The sequence below is a fragment of the Copadichromis virginalis genome, linkage group LG1 (genome assembly GCF_057382275.1).
Source record: "Copadichromis virginalis isolate Kocher_CV1m ecotype Utaka linkage group LG1, C_Virginalis_male_GT1.1, whole genome shotgun sequence".
Classification (NCBI taxonomy): Eukaryota; Metazoa; Chordata; class Actinopteri; order Cichliformes; family Cichlidae; genus Copadichromis; species Copadichromis virginalis.
The window spans coordinates 42,151,427-42,175,387 of record NC_140618.1 but is presented as its reverse complement, the minus strand read 5'-3'; the positions used below and the strand labels follow the sequence as shown (position 1 = coordinate 42,175,387).

The 23,961-nt window shown below is 38.6% G+C and overlaps 1 protein-coding gene across 3 annotated transcripts in view; it reads left to right on the top strand.

Annotated features, from left to right (window-relative positions):
* ano1a (anoctamin 1, calcium activated chloride channel a) overlaps positions 1-23,961 on the top strand; it is a 53,559-nt gene that overhangs the window by 22,194 nt on the left and 7,404 nt on the right. For all 3 annotated transcript variants that reach the window (XM_085463794.1, XM_085463775.1, XM_085463785.1), the window contains exons 4-19: positions 2,333-2,431; positions 2,977-3,128; positions 8,270-8,324; positions 8,585-8,636; positions 9,374-9,429; positions 10,028-10,069; positions 12,264-12,328; positions 12,573-12,707; positions 13,295-13,455; positions 14,089-14,174; positions 17,602-17,673; positions 18,465-18,539; positions 21,680-21,881; positions 23,131-23,242; positions 23,467-23,524; positions 23,796-23,896. In XM_085463794.1, the coding sequence (XP_085319920.1) occupies positions 2,333-2,431; positions 2,977-3,128; positions 8,270-8,324; positions 8,585-8,636; positions 9,374-9,429; positions 10,028-10,069; positions 12,264-12,328; positions 12,573-12,707; positions 13,295-13,455; positions 14,089-14,174; positions 17,602-17,673; positions 18,465-18,539; positions 21,680-21,881; positions 23,131-23,242; positions 23,467-23,524; positions 23,796-23,896 (1,523 nt within the window). The remainder of the gene's footprint in view (positions 1-2,332; positions 2,432-2,976; positions 3,129-8,269; positions 8,325-8,584; positions 8,637-9,373; positions 9,430-10,027; positions 10,070-12,263; positions 12,329-12,572; positions 12,708-13,294; positions 13,456-14,088; positions 14,175-17,601; positions 17,674-18,464; positions 18,540-21,679; positions 21,882-23,130; positions 23,243-23,466; positions 23,525-23,795; positions 23,897-23,961) is intronic.

The window sequence follows — 23,961 nt, the reverse complement described above, 5'->3', positions numbered from 1 at the left end:
TCCTGCCCGAACCTTCGGGAACCCTCACGTTAACTTTTATTGAGTGGAAAAAAGTTATTGTTCATTCACCAGCTTCACTGTTTATATTATGCTAACATAGCTGTGTTGCTAGCAATCACGTAGCGACACAGCTATGTTAGCCAAACTTCAGTAACCCTACCTATGTCACAGCCGTTTAGTTTTCTGTCTGCATTTATGTTGGAAGTGATAGTAGAGCTGTACGTCTTAATTTGTTTCAGAAATCTCTCTGTCAGAACACGGTATATCATGTTTACGTGGAAACTAGCGAGCTAACTTCCTGCTGACTTCTAACTCCGTTAAATTTCATAAATTCGGTTTTCATGGATGCCTGGATGTTAAACTTAATTGTTACACCTGGTAAAGCAGCAACGCTGATCATTTTGTTACAGATGAAAGAATTTAAACTGTTTTTAACTCTCAGTGATGCCGCAGTGATCATGTGACTTGGGGACCTGCAGCTGAGTTTGGGCCCAGGCACGGCTAATGGCGTCAGACTTAAAGACCGGATAGCTAATCCAATAGTTATTAGTTAAAAAGTTAATTCACAGATTTGCTAATATAATAGCAAGTCTGTGAGCTAACAGGAAAGGGAAAAGGAAAGGCATTTTCAAATGAGGAGTGGAATCACCATTTTTAATGTGATAGTTGGAGAAGATTATATTTTTATAACTCTTTTTGAACAGTTTTATGTTTGGACGTTGCTTTAATTCCATATTCAGACTGTTCCACAGTTTCACTCCATGAACAGAAACACAAAACCTTTTTCTTGTAGTACGTACCTTCCCTGTTTTGAAGTTACAAAAACCCCTTAAATTATAACTTCTTTCAAAAAAACATACTCTGAATATTACCTGGCAGTTCTTTATTTTTTGCTTTGAATAGAATTTGTGCTGTCTGGAATTTTACTAGATCGACTGCAAAATAGTGAGTTTGTATGTTCCCTGTAACCTGCAATGTGGATGATTCGAATTGCTTTTTTTTGAAGAGTAAAAAGTGAATGTAATGTGGTTTTATAGTTATTGCCCCAGACCTCTGCACAATAGTTTAAGTATGGTGAAACCAGTGAACAGTATAGAATATGAAGTGATGTTCTGTCGAATATCAAGTATTTATTAATGGACTAATAATTCATTTTGAAATATTGATTTATAAATAGTGTTTTTATTTTTAATTAAATTGCTAAGTAATAAATTACTAATGTTTCAGTACATAAAATAATTAATAATGAATTTACAAATACATATCTTATTGCATAATTCATTATTCAAGCACAGAATCTCGATATGTGTGACTCTTGTGGTCCTCCATGCTCCCTGTGTTACTCCGGGTACACCAGCTTCCTCCCACAGCTAAAAGACATGCACTTAACTGGTGAATCCAAATATCCCCTAAGTGTGAGTCCAAATGGTTGTCTGTCTCTGGGTGGGAGCCCTGCGACAGACTGGCGACCTGTCCAGGGTGTACCCCGCCTCTTGCTGTATGGTAGCTGGCTCCAGCCCCCTGCGATCCTGATAAGGATAGGCTCTGGATAAGAGCCTCTCAAAGTTATTTATTAATTTTGTTTTTGTTTTATTAAAAACAAAATCACAAAGGTGTTCTTTTGTGATTTTGCTTCCATCCATTTTTGTAAAATTGTGTCATTAGAGGACATAGCATACATTTTCACTGCTATGCAGGTAATACTCTGCTTTATCTGTTCATAAAGCCATATACCACACCAGTTAGTTAAAACGTGGAAAATTCCTTAAAGACATAAATGAACAGTTTTATAGGGGTATGGGCTATCATGATAATGATCAAAATCAAAGCGTCCTCTGAACACTCTGTTTCCTGACTTTTGTAGCTGATGAAAAAAATATTTAAAAAAAAATACTCCAGGATGCTTCACCTCAGTCTGTGTAAATGGTTTGTGAATTTTGTTGAGATGCTAGGCTTAGATCTTGATGCCTAAAGGTCAAACTGGCTCAGAATTGCATAGGGGTATTTGCATCCTTTTATAATTGCTTATATCTGTACTTGTTATTCTTCACTGTGCATAAGTAATGGTGTATATATAAAAGTGATTTTAACTCTGCCCTTATGGATATAACTGAATTAAGTTTTACTTTAAATGATGAAAAAGGCTCTCTGCAGAAACACATAAGCATGTTTTTAACTTGATTCCTGCTAAGAAAACAGTAGAATGTGTATATATTATGTTTGTGCACTTTGCAATTTAGGATGTGCTCTTTTTTTGGAATTAATCCGTTAGAATTTTTAATGATGTTTTTTTTTTTTTTTTTTTAATATCCAAACCTCTGTTGTATTTCAGAGTACTATCCCTGGAGTTGGCTTCTTAAAGATCCATGCTCCTTGGAATGTTTTGTGTCGAGAGGCTGAATTCATGAAACTCAAAATGCCAACAAAGAAGGTACTCCACCAATTATTTCCCATTTCTAAAATATGAACTCAGTGTTGCTGCTGTGCTTTGACTTCAGAAGTGTTCAGATGCTGTCCTGTAGCACAATCCTTTGCACAAAATACAAAATATCAGCTGACTCAGTCCAAAAATATCATATCATATCATACAGTCCCCTATTTGTATTAGTTTGTGCTTTTCTTAAAGTGTTTTGAAAGTATCTCCAATAATGTAGTCCAGTTTATGATCGCTGTAGTACCCAAGTAAATTATTTTTAAATTTATTGACCATCAGCCTGTTTTTAATAAACTGACAGCAAAATGTATGTGAAAGAACACAGCAACAGAAAGAACTACAGCTCTCTACACCTCAACCTTTCAAGGCTCTTGAAGTGAATGGCTGGTAAACACAAAATGAAAAAGTATATATTACATTTTAGCTCTTGGAATGAAATCATTATTCAATCAAATTGCTACTTTTGGGTAGTTTTTGGATTGTTTGGTTTTGGTTTTTTTTTTTTCTTTTCTTTTCTTTTATTATTTGGATCTCCTCTGCAGGTTTATGAAGTGAAACAAGGCAGCAGTGTGGTGGAGAAGATCAGGATGTTCATTCACAAAGTTACAGCTCCTCTCCACCCTAAAGTCGATACCAGCCGAGCACAGTGTCAGAAACCCCTCTCTCACCCCTTCTCCAGAGAAAAACAGCACCTGTAAGTAAAATATCTGATTATAATTATAAAGACAATTGAAAAATAGTATATCTCAAACTTAGGCTTTTACACATGTTCTTAGGCATACACTATAGAACCCGTGTGTGTTGTCTCTGAGTTGTCCAGTTTGTTGACAACCACAAATTTGTAGCTTGTTACTAATTTCCAATTTCAACTCCAAAAGTTGATTCTGTTCATCTGGACGTTTTCAGTGGGAGAAACATTTCGTCACTCATCCAGGTGACTTCTTCAGTACATACTTCTTATAAACAGTACAGTAAATGTCCTGTTTATAAGATTGGGGAAACCTGCAGTCAGCTGAGACTGAAGAAGTCACTTTTTACTTTTAACTGCATTTTCACAAGTTTTACAAAAACCCACCCCGTGTTATTCACAATACAGCAAAGTAATTGATAATTTCTCTAATTTTACACATTTAATTCTTGTGGTTTAAGACCAAAGCGTCATGCTTTGATGCTTTGGTCTTAAACTACAGGGAGTGCAGAATTATTAGGCAAGTTGTATTTTTGAGGAATAATGTTATTATTGAACAACAACCATGTTCTCAATGAACCCAAAAAACTCATTAATATCAAAGCTGAATGTTTTTGGAAGTAGTTTTTAGTTTGTTTTTAGTTTTAGCTATTTTAGGGGGATATCTGTGTGTGCAGGTGACTATTACTGTGCATAATTATTAGGCAACTTAACAAAAAACAAATATATACCCATTTCAATGATTTATTTTTACCAGTGAAACCAATATAACATCTCCACATTCACAAATATACATTTCTGACATTCAAAAACAAAAACAAATCAGCGACCAATATAGCCACCTTTCTTTGCAAGGACACTCAAAAGCCTGCCATCCATGGATTCTGTCAGTGTTTTGATCTGTTCACCATCAACATTGCGTGCAGCAGCAACCACAGCCTCCCAGACACTGCAGTTAGAACAAGACGATGTTGTTGACCGGACCTCATACCACAGGCTGTACCCAGGGGGGTCTACACCAAGTCTGTATGGTTTACCAAAGATACATAAACAGGACGCACCTTTAAGACCGATTGTCTGTATGATTAACTCGGTCAAGCCCAAGACAAGGTCTAGAGTGTGGCCCTTGCGTGTTGGCCCAGACACAAATTGTGTGAAGTTTAAGGAATCAAGTACATTCAAGAAATCTTTGACCAGGGGTTTATCCTCACAACACAGATGAATATTAAAGTCCCCCACTATAAGAATCCTTTCATAGTGAGTGATAAAACATGTCAAGAAGTCTGAAAATTACGAAGTAAACAAGTCATTATATTTAGGTGGACGATAGATGACTATAATTAGAACCACAGGACAGCCTAAAGTCAGAAGTTGGGACTCAAATGAGGTAAAAACACCAGGACTTTGTTTTAAATGCAAACAGATACAGTCTTTGATGATAGAGGCTACCCCGCCTCCCCTCCCACACACCCTGGGGGAGCTGAAGAAGCTGGCATCGGTGGGGCAGAGTTCCAGCAAGGGTGCCACTTACCAACGCACAGCCATGTCTCAGTTAGGAGCATGGCATCCAGCTTATGAGTACCAAAGAAGTCCCGAAGAACATGAGTTCTATTTGATACGGATCTTGCGTTTAAGAGAGCTAATTTAACTCTCTGTCCATCCGTGGCAGCAGGCAGTATTTGTAGGTTGTTCATATTTGCTCCACCGCTCCTCGTATCCCTTCGGCATGGCGACCAATGAAGCAGCCTCGGGTGAGCGTGCTCCGATGACGTCGGGTAAATAGGAAGAAGGCAGCGCTGTTTGAGGCCAAAATAAAGTCCTAAACAGCCAGGGTCACCGATGGTAAGGACCCGCCGCATCCGAGTTCTGACCCGAACACGCTTCCCAGAGCGTGTGCCGCGCATTCGCACTGCCGTTTCAAAGGATTCCAGGGGGGATCACGGCGATGTAGTTCCCCCGGTACCGACGCCAGAGCGAGTCCTCCACATCGCTCGCTAACGCTGGAGAGCTTCAGTAGTGAGTCACGGATGTAAAGCAGCGTCTGTCGCTCATATACCAACAGGGAGTGAGTTTTTAAAACTAGCAGGGACACCACTAAGAACATAAAACGTAAACATTGCAGAACCGAGAGACGGCGTGCCAAGTAAGCTTGCTTACTGGTTTGAGTTTCCAAAAATTCAGTGACGATATATTCAACAGGGATTCAAACCTTACCCAGGGCACCACCCTAGAGCCAATTCATTTGAAAGCATGTAGGCCTTAACCCATAGGGCCTGGCTGGGCTCAGCTTATATAGGTAAAGACCTACAGATCCCGTATTTTGTGGATTAGTGTACAGTTGAAGGTCTTGGTGATCTAATATACAGCTCCTTTAGGCATATGGAGTGCCACCTCTCTGGTGTGGAAGGAGCCTGAGCTTATGGTTGAGAAACCTCAACCTCATTTCACAGCCTTTTTGCTGAGGAGGCAGCACAGACCTTTCATTATTTGGTAGCTGCTACTTGTTGTAGCACCAGTACATGATCTACATGGTGGACACCAGAGATGAAAAATGCTGTCAGGTGAAAGCAGTCCTGTTGAGCTTTGTTGGCTTTTGGGATCCTGGATACACCTGTTAGGTACCAACTGAAACAAAACCTTGGTGATTTCTGAAAGGCTTTTGTTTGGTTCAAAGTCATTCGGGCAGACCATCAGAAAATTTTGGAAAGGGAAAATTTTCCCTACCCACTGTTTACTGGATTGCTATTGACTTCAACTTAGGATGCATTCAGGCAGTAGCAGCAATTTGAGTTTTCCTAAACAGTACTGACATGTCTGCTGTAGAGAAGGTAGTCTGGAAACACAGGGTCAGCTGAGATCCCTGGGATGGTTAAAAACATGCTTTAAATGTTGGGGGTTATCCTAGTTATTGTCTGAATTGCTGTGGTGGTCCACCTATTAAAAAGGGGGAACAAATAGTGTGCTTTAACAATTCTCAGATTCCCTGAGGAGCTCTATTTGAGGATACTAGAGAAGAACGTCTCCCCGTTAGTCAAATCTTGAATTCAGAAGTTAAAATGTAGCTTTTGTCCCAGTAGTGGGACACTCAAGGCTATTCAAGGATACATGGAAGGTTGTCCAGCCAGTCTTCATCTGAGTTTTGCACTTCAAGAATGTATTCAAATGCATCCTTTGAGATGTACACTACAGGGAGCTTTGGTAATATGGGGTTCTGGGCTTAATGGTTTTGGCTATTTGGACCCTGTGCAACCATTGTGGAAACTTGGTTTTGTACTGCTGGCAAAGAGTAAGACTTCGCTGAGTGTACTGGACTCCAGTCTCTGTCACCAGTTTTAGTCATAATTTATGGATCAAATTTCTAGGCACAGCTAAGAGGTTGAGGATGTTGGATTCAATTTTCTCTGCATCTAATCCTAGCTTTTTCCAGTTGGTGTGATTCTGTTGGCTTTATGAAGCATTTAGGTTACTCTGGGGTTTCTGCAGCCAAAAGTAGAGCTACTAAGATGTGGATTGGAACTTCTGAGTCTGAGGCCATGGTTCTCAGTTGGAAAAGGTTGCAGTGCCACCTCCAGGTTGGGAATGAATTTCTGCCCCAAGTGAATACATTCAAGTATCTTCGTGGCTTTCTAGAAAGAGCCTAGAAACCCACTTTATACTCCGTAGCAAATAGCAGTAAGATAAGAAGCTATAAGGCTGTTTCTGAACAAGTCTTAAATAACAATTTTCAGTGCCTGCTGTACATTGAAACAGAGGCGATACAAAATGAAAATATAGGTTTTAGATTTATCAAGTGACCAAAAACTAATTTAAAAATATGCTAATTGTGTTTGATGTCAGTTGTGTGTTAATTTTAAACACCTTTAAAATGTGGATAATAAAGAAAGGAAGCTCGATGTATCCATTCAAAAACATTAAATAGTTGAATAAATGAGCAATGTTAGCTGACAGAGAGTGTTCTCCGAGGGAAACAAGAACATTACTATCAGTTTTAGAATTAAAAACCAGAGAGAAGATTACTGCAAATCTGGAATCAGAGAAAAATACATTCACAGGATAGACTTTGATATTTCATATTGTTTTTCTAAACTGAACTGAAGTTGGAACTGGCAACTTTACAACTTTATAACAGGAAAGCTGAAGCTTTCATCATGATCAGGTTCGCATAGTGATCAAATAAAGCTAGTCTACAGCAAACATTTATTTTATCAGCACAATGAAAGAGAAATCCCAGAATAAAAGATTTAGAATAACTTGACTAAATATAGGCTGCACAGGCTTTATGTTCTCTCTATAAGTGAATTTGCTTTTAAAGGCAGTAATAAGAGAACACTAATGTCTTACAGTCATCCTGCTGGGATGTATGGAGGAGAGAGTGGGCAGTGAGCCGCTATATTTGGAGCTCTGACTAACAGCTTGCAAGCGATATCCCTCCACATTTTCTCTGTTACTTAATGTTCGGCTCTGAAATCACTCTAACCTAAGCAACTTTCCTAGTTCTAGATTACAAAATGTATCTTACAAAGCATTTCTGGCTTCATTAGAAATGCTTTTGATTCCTACATATCTCCACAGTTGTCTTGAACTAAATGATGTAATTTCCAAAGAAATGTTACGTTTCTTGGTATGAAACAAGAACACCATTCAACCAATAAAACTGCAGCTGTAACATATTAATGCTGGCTGACAGAGCTGATGGAACTTATAAACAAGGCCAAACAACTACTATGAAAAACACAATTGCTGATTGACTGGAATGATTCAAAATGACCAACAGAATATCACCGAGAGGCTAATAAACATCACAGAACTGGAAAGAAGAACATGAGATGGGTGGGAGTGCCTGATCTGAAAAGAAACAGTTCATAATGAAATGATTAATAAATAATAATTAATAAATGAAAAAAAAGCCAAAAGCTTTATTTAAGTTGAGGGTTATCGAGGTAACATGGGGAATAGCTTTGTGGAATTCCTGTCTGATATTGGAATTATAACGGATTCACTCAGTTCAGACTTTCTGTATGTTTTTCTTTTCCTGCATCTATTATATAGACTACATAGTGAAAAAGAGCACATTTCACAAACATGCCACAAGTGTTTCTTTGCATCTGTAACTCATCTGTGTTGATTTCTTTTTTCTTTCTTATCAGATTTGATCTCTCTGACAAGAACAAGTTCTTTGACAGCAAGACTCGGAGCTCCATAGTAAGTATTTGTTTTAGTAGATGGATGGTTGAAGAGTTAATCCTGTATATATTGATACATGTCAAAATAAAGAAATAATTGTTTGGCTTATGATTATAAGGTTCTAATTCTGTACAACAAGAGAGTGGCTGGAATTGAACCAAAACACTTCATGAATCGGAGTTCCCTGCTTTGTTTTCTGTTAAATGTTCAGCTCCTCATCCTCAAAGAGACAAACTGCATTATTGCTACAGTTTTCTTTTTTGTTGTTTAACGGTCAGGTCTATGAGGTACTGAAGAGGACAAAATGCATCAAACCCAAATATCCCTTGGGTAAGAAATCTGCCTTTCTGATACTAGGAATGAATCAATGTGCAATTAATCCTAGTCTCTCTTTGATTAGGTCCACAGGCCGAGAGCGGTCTTGACACATGTAGAATTCCCCATCATGTCCATTTTAACCATATCAGTACAATAGCTGAAATATTAGATAATGAACGTCAATAATCCCACAGAGGATTTTTGACTGTGTGAGAAACAGAATTGTACTGAAAAAACTCCTTTATTCTAACACGAAAAAACAGCCTAACACAGTGAAACAATTTTTAAAGTCCACTTCTAGGTTTTAACAGCACCTGAAGAAAAATATTAAATTAAATTAAGAATATAAAATGTAGCTGACAGTCACATAACTCAGACGAAGGTCAGATTTGCACAACAAATGATAATAAAATTGTGACCACCAGCACTGTTATTATCAGCAAAAGTGGCAGTGATCTGCACAACTGTACAAAATACAGAAACTCTGTAGGACAGCAGCTTTGCACTAGCTTTTATTTATGAGCGATTTACTGAATATGTTGATGATCAGAGCCGACTGTGACATTATGCTCAAAAGCAACTCAAGGGCTTCAGATAACAAACTAATGGTTGATCATGCACTCTTTTCTGCATTTAATTATACAACATGGTGTGTGTGTGTGTGTGTGTGTGTGTGTGTGTGTGTGTGTGTGTGTGTGTGTGTGTGTGTGTTTCTGAATTATAATTCTGTTAAATGTGCCTTCATGCAGGGCTCACCAGTCTGCTAGCCAATGGTGTGTACACATCTGCTTATCCTCTCCATGATGTGAGTATCACACTTTTGGGCTCCCCCATGTTTGACTGAGAAGGCTGATGTTTATACACCACGATAATGATTATAGTTCAGTGGGTTTCCTAAAATCTACAATTACTAAGCTGCTTGTACACTATTATTTAAAAAGAAACAAAAAAACCAAAACATTGTTTACATTTACTCTCAGCTCTCTCTGTGATTTTATGTATTTTTATGTAGCTCAGTTTAAGACAGTAATATTTTTTAATTGTGATGCTGTAATTGGGGCGGCTGTAGCTCAGGTGGTAGAGCAGGTCACCTAATAACCAAAGGTTGGTGGTTTGATCCCAGTCTGCTGTGTGACTCGTGAATGTACAAGTTGTGTAAAGTGCTGTGTGTGTGTTTTTAGTTCATGGTGTATTGACTTTTATTTCCATGGTGTCTTTCTACTGTTTTATCTTATATCTGCTGTGATTTTGTTGTTTAGTTGCTTGTAAAATGTAAATAAAATGTATTATTGTTGTTATTTTTACCAATATTCCTTTTCTAAATCTTAACCTAAAGTCAACTAGGGAGGCTGTTATACAGTGGAAATGTGTATAATACTGAATATGAAACCTGTGTGTTACAGGGAGACATTGAAGGGGTGAGTGCAGAACCTAATGACAGGAAGGTAAGTAGAGAATACAAATACTTCTTTGTAACAGTATTACACCAAAACATAGTCTATTAAAAAAAATCTCACTTATATTCAACCTAAACTGACTGATGACAAAACTGTGACCTTACACCCTGTTTTTAACTGACAATGGAGTTTGGAAGCTATCGTGGAAGCTCAAGTGAAGTAGAAAAGCACTACGTAATAACTAATAACGAGTCCATTTAGCATTACAGATACTGAATTAACTATCATGTATCTGGATGCACGCTCAATCTTCCAGGTAAGGAAATCACAAAAGGTTGATTCTGTTCATCTGGACGTTTTCAGTGGGAGAAACGTGTCGTCACTCGTCCAGGTGACTTCTTCAGTCTCAGCTGACTGCAGGTTTCCTCTTCCTCTGATGGCCATGAGTCCCATTCACAGAGAGTTGGGGAATGGCTCCAATCACAGCATTGTAAGATGGTGACAGATGGACAATTAGACCCCCTGCTCGATTCAGAGATGGTCTCTCTCTTTTCACGTAAATGGCCTCCTTGACTCACCCTTAAACCAGCGTTCCTCCCTGTACAGGATGTGTACATTCTCATTGAAAGAGTGTCCACTGGCCTGTAGGTGTCACCCACATACCTGAATCAGTGACTTGGTCGTGTTCCTGGATAGGATAACATGGCCCTCTTTTCTACTTCTTCTATGTACAAGTTGGCCACGATGGGTGAAACTGGGAGCCCACGGCACACCTGCGTTTCTGTCTGTAGCACCGACCCTTGTATGTGAAATAGGTGGAATGAAGACACAGTTCAAACACACTTGATCGGTGCTGAGATCGGGGTCATCCTGTAATCTCTTACGCACTACGTCGACTGCTTCAGTGACTCGAACACAAGTAAGAGAGACATAACATCATACAACACCATGGTTTCATCTGCCTCCATAATGACATCTCTCAAAATCTGAAATGTTGTGGATGTGGTGCTCAGAGCTGCCCACCAGCGGGTTGAGGACTGAAGCCAGAAACTTGGAGATGTTACAGGTGACCGAGTGGATCATACAGACTGTTGGTCTTAAAGGTGCACCCTGTTTATGTAACTTTGGTAAACCTTTCAGACTTGGTGTAGCTTCCCTCTGGTTATATTAGTGATCAAAAACTGATCTCACAGCCATTGTTCATGTAGTGGGCTGGTTTCAGTCGTTGTGCAAATGTACTGTTTATAAGGTTGGGGAAACCTGCAGTCAGCTGAGGCTGAAGAAGTCATTTGGATGAGTGACGAAACGTTTCTCCCCCTGAAAACGTCCAGATGAACAGAATCAACCTTTTGGGCTAACTGTCATGTGCTGTCCCCCTGCTAGAATTAGGAAATGAGAATGTGCAGAGCTAATGCAGTCAACTGCTTTATAACTGCATCATATAGCAGTTGGGTGTGGGCATGACTACATATGTGAATGGTTGTCTGTTTCTGTGTCAGCCATGTAATAGACTGCTGATCCCCGAACCCCCAATAATGAATGGATGGATGATTATGAAATTAAAATCTGGAAACATTTCTTTTGGCACAATAAATGTTATTGCATTAGGACGTATAACGTGAAACTGATAAAAACTGATTCAATTCAGTTTTATTTATATAGCGCCAAATCACAACAAAAGTGGCCTCAAGGCGCTTCATAGATAAAAATTGATAAATCTGCAAAAAAATAGCCTCTAATTCTTTAAAAAAAGAAAAAAAAGAAAAAATATATATATATAAATAATAGGCAGCACGGTGGCACGGTGGTTAGCACTGTTGCCGCACAGCAAGAAGGTCCTGAGTTCAATTCCACCATCAGGCCGGGGTCTTTCTGTGTGGAGTTTGCATGTTCTCCCCGTGTTTGCGTGGGTTCCCTCCGGGTACTCCGGCTTCCTCCCACCGTCCAAAGACATGCAGCTTGTGGGGATAGGTTAATTGGATAATCCAAATTGCCACTAGGTGTGAATGTGAGTGCGAATGGTTGTCTGTCCCTGTGTGTTGGCCCTGCGACAGACTGGCGACCTGTCCAGGGTGTACCCCGCCTCTCGCCCTATGACAGCTGGGATAGGCTCCAGCGCCCCCCGCGACCCTGAAAAGGATAAGCGGAAGCGAATGGATGGATGGATGGATGGATGGATATAAATAATATATATATATTTGTAGCATGTGATATATTTATTGAGTCGTGCTTCTGTTCACAGCTCCTGTACGAACAGTGGGCAAGCTACAGTGTCTTCTACAAGTACCAGCCCATTGGACTTATCAGGTGAGATCCATATCTGGCATGAAATTGCTGACAGGAAATGCAGTTTGCAAAACCACAATTTATTTGTCCTCTGACTTTAAATTGAGGAAATTAATTTTAATCAGATAGGTCTTGTAATTATGACTTTAATAGTGGCATACATGACCTATTTACATGGAATTAAGCTCAACTATTAAGGAATCACAGTTAATTTTGCAGTGATGGATTTGACAGTGATGTGACCTCTGTATCTCCTCTCACCCAGGAAATATTTTGGGGAAAAGATTGGACTGTATTTTGCCTGGTTGGGAGTCTACACACAGATGCTGATCCCTGCTGCCATCATTGGAGTAATTGTATTTCTCTATGGCTGTGCTACTGTCGATGATAACATACCTAGGTACGCTGGACATATTTATTTATTTTTTATTGCCTTTATTGCAAGTGTCAGCTTGCTATGATTCCAATTTTGTCTAAAACTCACCGCAGGTAGGTAACATTTTTGTGATTTTATTTTATTTTATTTTATTTGTGACCTGTTGACATTTGCATCACAAATGGAGTGAACAAATTTCTCATTTTCATGTCTTAATAACAAGAAGAACGTAGCCAGGAGTACAAGAAAGCGTAGGTCTACAGTAAAGAGAGAGGTGGCAATGGAAAAGGCTTAGAGTGAGTTGTATGTGGAGCTAGAAGCTAAGAAACGAGAAAGGGACTTGTACCAAGCCAGAAAGGGTGTGCAACAGATTTTAGGTTTGACAAAAATGGAAATGTGCTAAGAAATGACGGAAATGTGTTGAGAAGATGAGCGAAGTACTAGAGGACTGTTGGTAAATCAGGAGGTGGAGAGGATTAGTAAGGAAGAAGTGAGAGTGGGATGAAGAGTGCATAGGAAGTATAGCAAGTTGGTCTCAGTAACAGACGGGAAGGTGTCTCCGGCTTTTGGCTTAGACTGATTCATATCTGAAATCTATTCTTTTTTGTTAGCATGGAAATTTGTGATCCCAGAAACAATATTACCATGTGTCCACTATGCGACCAAGCCTGCAGCTACTGGAAGCTGGTTACAGCATGTGGCACAGCCCGAGCCAGCCATCTGTTTGACAATGCAGCCACTGTGTTCTTCTCTGTCTTCATGGCTCTATGGGGTGAGTACAGATTGCTGTCCAAATATATAGGCAACAACCAGAAAATATGCAGACCACCAACAAATAAAGCTCGTGCAGCAAAGCATCGCTAAAACTGTACCAAATTCAAGACTGCATTGTCTGTAAAGGTTCTCAGTCATCCAGGTCATCGTAGTCTAAGGAGCTCGGAACAGAAGACTGTATTATTTTAAAGCTTTGATCTATGGAACCAGCACCTTTGTTTCAGTGTATTTTTAGTGCCAAATACTGCCAGACTTTATATTTCATATTTTATATTAAGAAATATGAAAGGTGCAATCATACAAGTGGAGTCATCAACTGTGAGCAATGTAACATCAGCACATCTTATTATGAACCCCTTATATGAATTAACAAAAAGCATTTGGAGGATTGTAAAATGTACATGATTTCCAAATCCTTTTATAAATCCATACTTTTTAAATAAAGGCACTGCTTGCTGTTGATTATGTACATTATGTAACAAAACTTGCATAACCTTATATGAACAGGTACAATAAAAGTATAAAATGTTCACACTCTCTATGGTTGCCATTTATATATACGGAAAATAGCAAGAAACATGTTGCAGCTGGTGTCCGAGCATGCGTTGAGTTTGTGTGTCTTATTATGTAGCTGTTCTCTTTATGGAGCACTGGAAGAGGCGGCAGATGAGACTCAACTATGTCTGGGACCTCACAGGGTTTGGAGAGGAGGAGGAGGTGAGATAACCCCACATGTGTTTTAATGCACAGAGCATAATTGTTACCTAGTGTTAATTAGTAAATAGTGATAATGAATAATAAGTTTGCACTTTTTGCACAAGTTCTTTTTCTGTGCAAATATTACTGTCCATCTTTTTAATGTTAATGTGCTAATTATATTTTTAGGACCACAATAACTACAAAACCTGCACAGTTTGTAGTATAAACGTGTGATGCAAGATGCTAGAAACACAAATGAAATAGAAACTTGAAGTTTGTTGTTGCAGTGCCATATGTTCCAGTTGATCTTTGCTCGTTTTACAAAGTGCTTTGGTCAAACATGAAAGCAGATGTTAAGGTTTAACAACACTCTTCTTCAAACAGAGACTAATATGGATATAAAGGATACAGGAATGCAGCTATCTTAAAAACACATTCCTACAGTAATAAGTAACATAATGGTTGAGATAAGATAAGGTTCCCACACAAACCTTTAGGAGTGAATGTCTTTTAAATCATAATGTACACAGTACAATTCAATACAATATCATATCGTCATTATATTACTCTTAAAAAACATGAAATGTTTTTAACTTGACACGTAAACTGATATCGCTTTTATGTTCTTATGTGTTTGGTTTACTTCACAGGGGGAACACAAGGTTTGACTTCTTTTTCACTAACTGTTACAGATCTGTTCTGACTTTTCTTCTCTTTTAAGGTGTCTAACAGTCTCCATGTGGTCTTTTTACCTGACTTTGTCTCTGTGGTTCAGTTGTGTTGCACATCTGGCTTGACTATCTTTTGAGGTTTGTTCTGAAGATGTGGTCTAGTTAATTAGTTGATCAATACAGCAGTCTTGGCATTTCTAGGACTCACAGCTCTGAAGTTGTCTGGCTTTTATCTTTTTTATCCATTTTTTTATTTTTGGTGGGAATAACTTAGAAATGACCACATTATGACATTCTGGTTTCTTCCTTGTCACCCTGCTATTACAGTGTTATTACGGAGCTGTATTTCCATATTATTACCCCCAGTTTTGGCGCTCTTATTATCCTATTACGGTAATTTCATGGTAATAATACTCAACTGTAACTACTGTTGCTACCATTATATTACCTGCATATTAAGTGGTTATTACTTTAGTAATTGCATAGTAACGAGTTAGAAATTACCATATTATTACTCTTGTTACCTACTATTACCCCTTTATTACTGAGCTGTAATAGCAAGTGCTACCAATTCTTGACTTTTAATCTTCTTGAAATAAAAATCTCAAATGCAATGAGGATTCAATACAGGCAGGATATTTTGGCGCCATGTTTGATGTGTATTTAAAATGGTTTAACAATTCATTGACTGAGACACGCCTTAGATGAAGGAGCAACTAAGAATGTTCTAGAGAAGCTGCTAGCTGACCTTTGAGTTCAGAGAGAGCAAATGCAGGTAGAAGTCTCTGAGAAGGAAATGGAGCCAAGCTATGAAACATAAAAAGCTTGTAAGCAGATGAATTAAGGTAAAGTAATTCAGTGTTATTCATGAGATGCTGTAGCCCAGCACAAGGTCCAGTGTAGTTGGCTTTTGACTGACTTTTCAAGATTAAATGTCTCGAACATGGTGATTAAAACGAGCAGTAAAGCTAGAAAAAGAAGAAAGAGAGCAAAGGTAATTATGTGTGGTTGTTATTACAAACGATAGCCATCCCACCCCCATATTTGAGTTGCTAGGCATGAGTAGTTAGGATGGCCTCTCTTTGTCAGCGGGATGTGGTATCCCATCCTTTGGCAGGACTCAGTGATGAAGAAAAATCAATGTTGTGAATAAAATACATCTTTGGGACCTCATTAAGTCAACAAAACCTAGTAGAAAAACTAGAATCGGTGATAAATACAGCTGAAGGTTGTGATGGCTTGCATAAAAAACTGAGTTAGTTACTGAAACAGAATTATTAGGGCAGAAATGTCCACGTACAGTAAGGCAGATGCAGAGTAAATGGTGGGGGTTCAGCACGACCTTGTGAAACATGCTGAGGAGGATTGACTTGTAGGATAGGTCGTGCAAGGTTCAGGAACGTTGCAATGCAAATGGCATCATCTGTGTAAGTGGTCCTACTGATCCAGGTCTGCAGGTTATGGGGTTCAGTTAAAGCACAGGCTTAGGTAGGTCCACATAATACAGAATTATGAACTTCAAAATGCTTTTAGATCACTTTTAGCTCCGGTGGTACCTCAGTGGACATGTAGGCTGGTAGAATAATCTTATGTCAAATACATGTATTTTCTCCAAAATGGATCAAATAAAAAATCTCAGTGGAAATATGGAAGCAAATACATTCTTCATGTCGTCTACTTTCTGTAGTTCATACGTCAGTGTTGAAATCGACACTGTGATAATGTAAAGCAGGTTCTGAGTTAATGTCTTGTTAAACATCTAGATGAGATGGTATAAAAAATGGTTACTTGAAAAAGTTCAAGCTATTTCTACTTGATCGGTCCACATGAAAAATAGCCGTGTTCAGCACAGACCAGTTCTTCTGCTTACTCAGCTGTACTGGACAACATTGTCATTTTTCCTATTTGGAAGCTTGCTCATGTGTGTTTCACTGAGCCTGTGTGTCTGTACATTAGTCTGACACATGTACCTTTAGGCCACTGTCTAACCGTCAGCTTTGTTTTCTAGTGATGCAGTTTCTCTTTACACACAGCTCCTCCTCCGCTGGGTACACATCCATTCAATTCTGGCTGCATATCACATTCCTTAAGATATAAACATGTATTTCTCACCATTAAAGGAACATTTCACCATCAGCTACACACGTCACTATTACACAACCATTTAATTTCATTTGTAAATTAAATGGTTAAGAGTTAAAATTTGGAAGGAAAGAATAAAAATTGGGAACCAATCTAATGTTTAAGAATACAGAGAAGAAAAATAACGGTATTAATCCTAAAGGAAAAATTATATGCATCATTAATCATCATCATGTGTCATTGTTTTAAACTTTATGTAATACTTGTTTGTTCGTATCTTTGGGGATTTTTGTTTTTTTTGGGGGGGTCCCAGAAATATAAGAAATCCCCAAAATACTGCCTTTTTAATAAAGGCAGTAAATTTCTAAATGAGCTAGAAATATGATGGATTGATGCTTTCCACCTTAAAATTCTGTAAATGCCAAAATAGGATAAACTACTGGTGTAGCTGGTGTATTTCTTTCATGGTGAGTTGATACATATCTTCCTTTTCTTGTGCAGAGTTGTACAGAAACCTAAACACCAAGTGCTTATTTTGCAAAACTTTTTGCCACAAGGCTGTTTAACTTATTCCTGTCTCCATTCTGAATTCCAAATGGGATCTTCTCTTGCAAGTTTAACGTCTTGCACATTTAGTACTAATCAACAAAAAGCACCATCAATAAAAGTAACAAGCAAATGTTCTCTTCCAGGACCACAATCGAGCTGAGTACGAGTTCCGGGTCATGCAAAAGAAAGTGAAACTGGAACATTCGGACTTGATGGTAAAATTAAGTCAATTTTTTTCTGACAAAATCTTTTCATGTTTCCAGTGCTTTATGAAAATATGGATATTGGATACATCACAATTTTATTTACATAGACAGTTGCTGATTTAAAATAGTGTTGGTTCAGTGGTTGCTGTCACGTCACCTTTTCCCAAAGTTCAAATTGATGCATGTTAGGTTAACTGGTTATTCTAAATTGCCATTGGATGTAGATATAAGCACATATGATAAAGCACTGTGTGCGAAATGGTCAATGTGGGTTTAATGTAAATCACTATGTAATATGTTGTGTTCTGCTATGTAATGACCTGCAAGCCACAGAGGTCACTACATAGTGATAACTTGCTTGGTTTAACTGGTTTTCTGAGTACAGCCTGATTTAATCTAATTGGTTGTTAATGATGTTGCTTTTGAATAAAGATAAGGCTCAAAGTGTAAGATATCCTGAGCCCCCCCAAAAATCCTTGCGTTATATCAAGGACACACCTTTTTCATCCTATAAACATGGAGTCATCTCAGCATCTTGACCCAATTTTAAGTCACTCAAATGTGACACTACAGCTGAGGGCAGAATTAACTCTGCTCCACTGGAGCCACTGATTTGTGTCTATGCTTGTTATATGTGCTTTGTGCAACTCCATGACCAGTGTATAAAGGGCTGCTACTGAAAGACAGAAATAAGGCAGTGGAAGGGGAATTGCACATCTGCATCAGGTCTTAATGCCCTTCATTGTGTGTGTGTGTGTGTGTGTGTGTGTGTGTGTGTGTGTGTGTGTGTGTGTGTATAGGATGAAAAGGTGAAGCTGACATGTACAGATAGGCTGCCTGCTTACCTGACTACTGTGGTCATGATGGGTTTTATGGTGAGTACCAGTAGTCTCCCACTGTGTTCACCAACATGTGTTTCTGAAGCATGAGTGATGATGTCATTGTCCCATATTATTTCTGTTTCTGGCAATACTACGTTGAAAGGTTTTTGTAAATGAGAAAGGCGAGAATATAATGTTACTGCATAAGTTTTAGGATTTGGACGACAATAATTAATTAATTAATATTAAATAATTAATTAAATAATTAAATAATTAATATTAAATTAAATTAATATTAAATAATTAATTAAATAATTAATCACAATCATTTTGTGATTAAGCAATCACAAAATGAATTCAGGCTCTTATTAATTGAAGTATTGACAATGTATTTATATTTGCCTACAAATACTTGAAGATAGGCACACTTCAATACATGGGTGATATTAAACCTGCTTCTTTGGTCCCCATGATAGAACAGAGAAAACCCGACTCAGTGGTCAAAACATTTATAATTGTTTATTCAATCATCAGAAGAGAGAGCCCTGCACAGCCCAAAGCCAGCTGCAGAATCTCTGACATTAGCAGCCAAACATGTGTCTCATATAGGTGTTATTTTGGTCCTTGTATGTACTAGTTCCGCTTTTCTGTCTGGTTTCATGTATTCCTATACCTCTGCAGCTCTACCCTAGACTACCTGTTTTTCAGTCTGGCTAAGCACTTGGTTTATCAAAAGTGGCCTTGCTTTACAAACCTTCATTATTAAAGTACATAAAAACAATATAATCAGAAAATAATCACTAAGAATATATTAATTACATGACAGTGACAAGTCAGTTTTTACAGAAAACAACTGTGAAAACTGTAATTTAGCAGAAAAACAAGTATTTCCTCATCTCACATCATAAATATGCAGTAGTTTCTGGGCAGGAACTATATTATGGAGGCGATTCATTGTTCATGCCTTTACATCTTTAATAGTCAGTGTTTATATGCTTGATGGATGTTTTATTAACTCCTCATTTTATCAACGTAAATGTGATAAATGCTGTTCTACCCTACCAACTTACAAGAAAAATGAATACCATAAAAATGTCCTGGCTGATGTGACCTTATAACAATAAAGCCAAGTCTAACTTTTTTTAAATACGTTTCACTGTTCAAACATAACTTTCAAAAGTGTTTCCTGTCCTTTAAAATACCTGGACCTTAGGCAAGGTTAAAAACATGACCTGAAACGCGTACTTTCAGTTTGAAAGTTTTATTTGTCACATACACAATCATACACAGTATGACATACAGGGAAATGCTTATTGTTTTGCAATCAGATTGACAGTGAACAAAAACAGTTATTGGTCATTATTTTGTTATTAAGTGCATGGAACGTGTCGAGAGCCCAGTCTTACATGTTTCCCACCCTCACTGACTGGTGAGGATCCACTGACAGTGGTCCTAGTTGGTGAAAAGAGCTGAGGGGATTATACTACTGAACTACGGAAACTTAAAATGTTATTATTGTAAAATGCATGAAGTTATACACTACTTACATGGTTAATGGCGTGATTTTTATATAGCACTTTATACAGCATGGCATGCAGACTGGAGCAGCCAGGGAGCTAACCACCAACCTTATGATTAGTAGATGACCTGCTCTGTCTAGTAGTGTGTTAGCATTCTCTTTTGCCAATCTCAAAGAAATTGTAGACATTTTACCTTTAGCACCACTTTCAGTCATTAATCCTTAAAGACAATATGAACTCCTCCTCATACCAGTGTCTTAAAAGTTGTTTTTTTTATACCACTTAACAAATGCAAGTACATTCCCATAACAAGGTCCTTAGAATTACAAGGTCATCAAACAACTTGGCTATGGAGCATACATTACCTTTGCAAAGCACTTTATAGGGTATTTATTATGTGATTATGTGGAATGAAATGAAGGCTGCGATTGAATATGCTGTTGTATGAAAATGTGGGTATTTAATAATAATAATTCATTGCATTTATATAGCGCTTTTCGAGACCCTCAAAGCGCTTAACAATGCCACTATTCATTCACTCTCACATTCACACACTGGTGGAGGCAGCTACAGGTGTAGCCACAGCTGCCCTGGGGCAGACTGACAGAAGCGAGGCTGCCATATCGCACCATCGGCCCCTCTGACCACCACCAGTAGGCGGCAGGTGAAGTGTCTCGCCCAAGGACACAACGACCTTCTGATTACAAGACAAACACCCAACTCTTGAGCCACGATCGCCCTAAATAAATGTGTCTTCTACAAAAAACTGGAATCAAAATACTGAACTTAAGCTGCTACTGAAATGTCATCAAGACCAATCTAAATGCTTCAATATGGTGGTTAGGTTAACTGGTGATTTTAATTTGCCCCTCAATATGTGTTAGATAAAGCATGCAGAATAATCCACTATGTGCTTAGAATAGAATAGAATTCAACTTTATTGTTATTGCACATGTCACAAGTACAAGGCAACGAAAAACGGTTTGCATCCATCCAGAAAGTGCTTTAGACATAATATAGATATATTACAGAATGGGTCTATTATAGGTATGTTACAATGTACACGGTATTAAGGTATGTTATGAATATGCTATAACTATATGTACAGGCTATGAACAGGATATAAATATAAAGCTATACAGAAATATGAACTATGCAAGTTATAAACAGAATGATTGTCTATACAGCATTTACAGTAGTGCAGTTAAGAAATATGTGGATAATTTCCACAGAGGTATATAAAGTGCTGGTGGTTGTGAGTGGTGGTTCAGTCCATGTTGTTATTGTGTGTATGAGGGTACAGTTGTCCATTTGTTTGTTTTTGTCCATTTTGTGTGTGTTCAGTTATAGGTGGTTGTGTGTGTGTTCAGTCCATGAGTTTAATGTGGGTCAGATGTCAGGAGGCAGAGCTTGAGAGAGCTGTAAGACTAGAAAAGGGCTCTCAAAAAGGCCTGTCCATTAAGTTGTCACTAGAGAGTTTTTGATGTAAGGGTCCTTGGAAAGGGACTTGATCCCCTAGAACGCAGAGCGAAGATCATTCTCTGGGAAGTTGGGTTTGTTTTGGTCTCACGGTGCTCACTGTGTGCCGCAGGTTCAGTAGCTGAAAACCAAGCTTTTTCCGTGTGGACGCATTTAACCAACACACTTATTAATTCTGCCTCTCTTGTATTTTAGATAATTGTGACGTTTGTTATAGTCTTTGGAGTCATCCTGTACCGGATTAGCATTAAGGCAGCGCTGCACATGAGCAGCCACCCTGTAGTTCGGTATAATATCCGAGCCACAGTCAAAACCACTGCTGCCATCATCAACCTCATCATCATCATCATCTTGGATGAAATCTATGGAGCCATTGCCCGCTGGCTCACTAGACTGGGTGAGGCACATTTTGTTGGATTGATGTTCTTACCAAATATTATTTTCTTCCTACTGTTTGTAGTAGTATTTGTATGCCACACAAAAGGACTTTAGAACACAAAGTGTCATAATAGGCTGTGTGCAGGAAAGGACCCAATCGCAGCACTCTCAAAGACAGGACTTAACTCAAAACGCAGCATCTGTTGCTGGAAAAACTCCTCATGAATAAAACTGAAACAAAACAAAACTCTGCACATAGGAACTGAGCCACTAAACCGGAGTACAAGCCAAAACACACAGCACACAGAGGGTAGCAACATTAACGACGTGACAGAGAGCAAAGAGAAACACAGGGCTTATGTACACAGAGGGATAATCAGGGAATGGGAAACAGGAGACACAGCTGGGAGAAATTAGGCCTAACGAGACAGGGGGAAGTAAAACCGAATACACTGACATAAGACATGGACCTTCAAAGTAAAACAGGAAACAAGAAACAAATAACAAAGACGCAGACGTGACACTGAACTAAATCTAGAACAATAATAATCAAAACAGCACAACTAAAGAATCAGAACATAAATCCTAATACAGAAAAAACACCAAAATATAAGAAACAGGAAATGCTGGGTCAAAATGAGCAAGAGCCATGACACAAAGCCTTTCTTTTTATCAGTCCTTTTTAATTTGATTATCTGAAGTAAGTTGTGGTGGCAGGAGGGTGTTCCTGGTACCCTTTTCTCCATTCATCCTGGGCAGAAACACCAATCCCCTTCCAGACCACATGAGAGATAATAAAGAGAATTATGGGTCTTCTCTTAGTTTGGTGTGCATGGTAAGTTTGCCCGTGCCCAAATCTAGCCATTATGGACATGCAACAATTACTCTGAGCTGCCTTAAAAGTTCTCTAAGCCCGAGCGCCACCTTAATGATATCTTTCTTTCAGACATTACCTTGAGCTTGTGGCCAAATGTGAGCGCTAGAATATCTTCAGCTCAACAGTCTAGAACAACAGCTGCATTAGTGCAGATGTCATTCCACCTTCTCATTGTTTGTTTAGACATCTTTAAATTTGCTTGGGGCTGCAACAGCCCCCACAAATGTGGAAACCATAGAAAGCCGAGGATGTCTCATCGACAGTACAGCATTAGTCCTATAGATTGCATAAATGGTGCTTGACGTAGCAATCTCAGACTAATGTCCCCGACATAGGACGAGAATGGCATCTTAGGAGAGTCTAACACTACATCGACTGTGCGCTTTTTCAGAGGTTCCAAAGACGGACAAGAGCTTTGAGGAACGCCTCATCTTCAAGACTTTTATCTTGAAGTTCGTCAATGCCTTCACACCCATTGTCTACTTGGCCTTTTTCAGGGGCAGGTAAAACAACAGTTTCTCACATAATTTAGTTTCAGATCATTTTAGTCAAACTAAACTGGACTGTAGGGAAATCAAGCACTATAATGTGTTACTGACAATGCACACACAGCTTTATCCAACTCACTGTTGTCTGCAGATGTTTTGCTGGAAGAAGGAAACATGATGATTCTGTAAAGTCAATGCTTTCTTTGTCAGACTTTGTGACTGTGGTTTTGTTTTTATAGGCTTGTTGGGAGGCCTGGAAACTACTTGTATGTTGTTGGGTCTTACAGGATGGAAGAGGTAATCCACTTTAAATATGCTCAAGAGAAGAGAGGGAGGGAATGGAGCCAGTTGTCTCTAGATAACAATTAACAGCTAGATTAGATGGTGCTTTATGACTAAGAGCACACAGTCACCTTTATTTTTAGTTTAACATTCTCATATAAAGATTAAGGGGAAAAAATCCTAGTAACTAATAGTAAGTTAAATTTTACATTTCTTTTCTCAAATGGTCTGTTTCGAATGTTTCACTATTGTCTGTTTCTACACTTGTTCACTGTCTCTCCTACAGTGTGCCCATGCAGGTTGCCTCATGGAGCTGTGCATTCAGTTGTGCATCACTATGCTAGGCAAACAGCTCATCCAGAACAACTTGTTTGAGATTGGCTTACCGTGAGTGCAAAACAGAGACTGCAGCAAGCTCAAAAACACACTTGAACACAGATTGAATGAGGGAT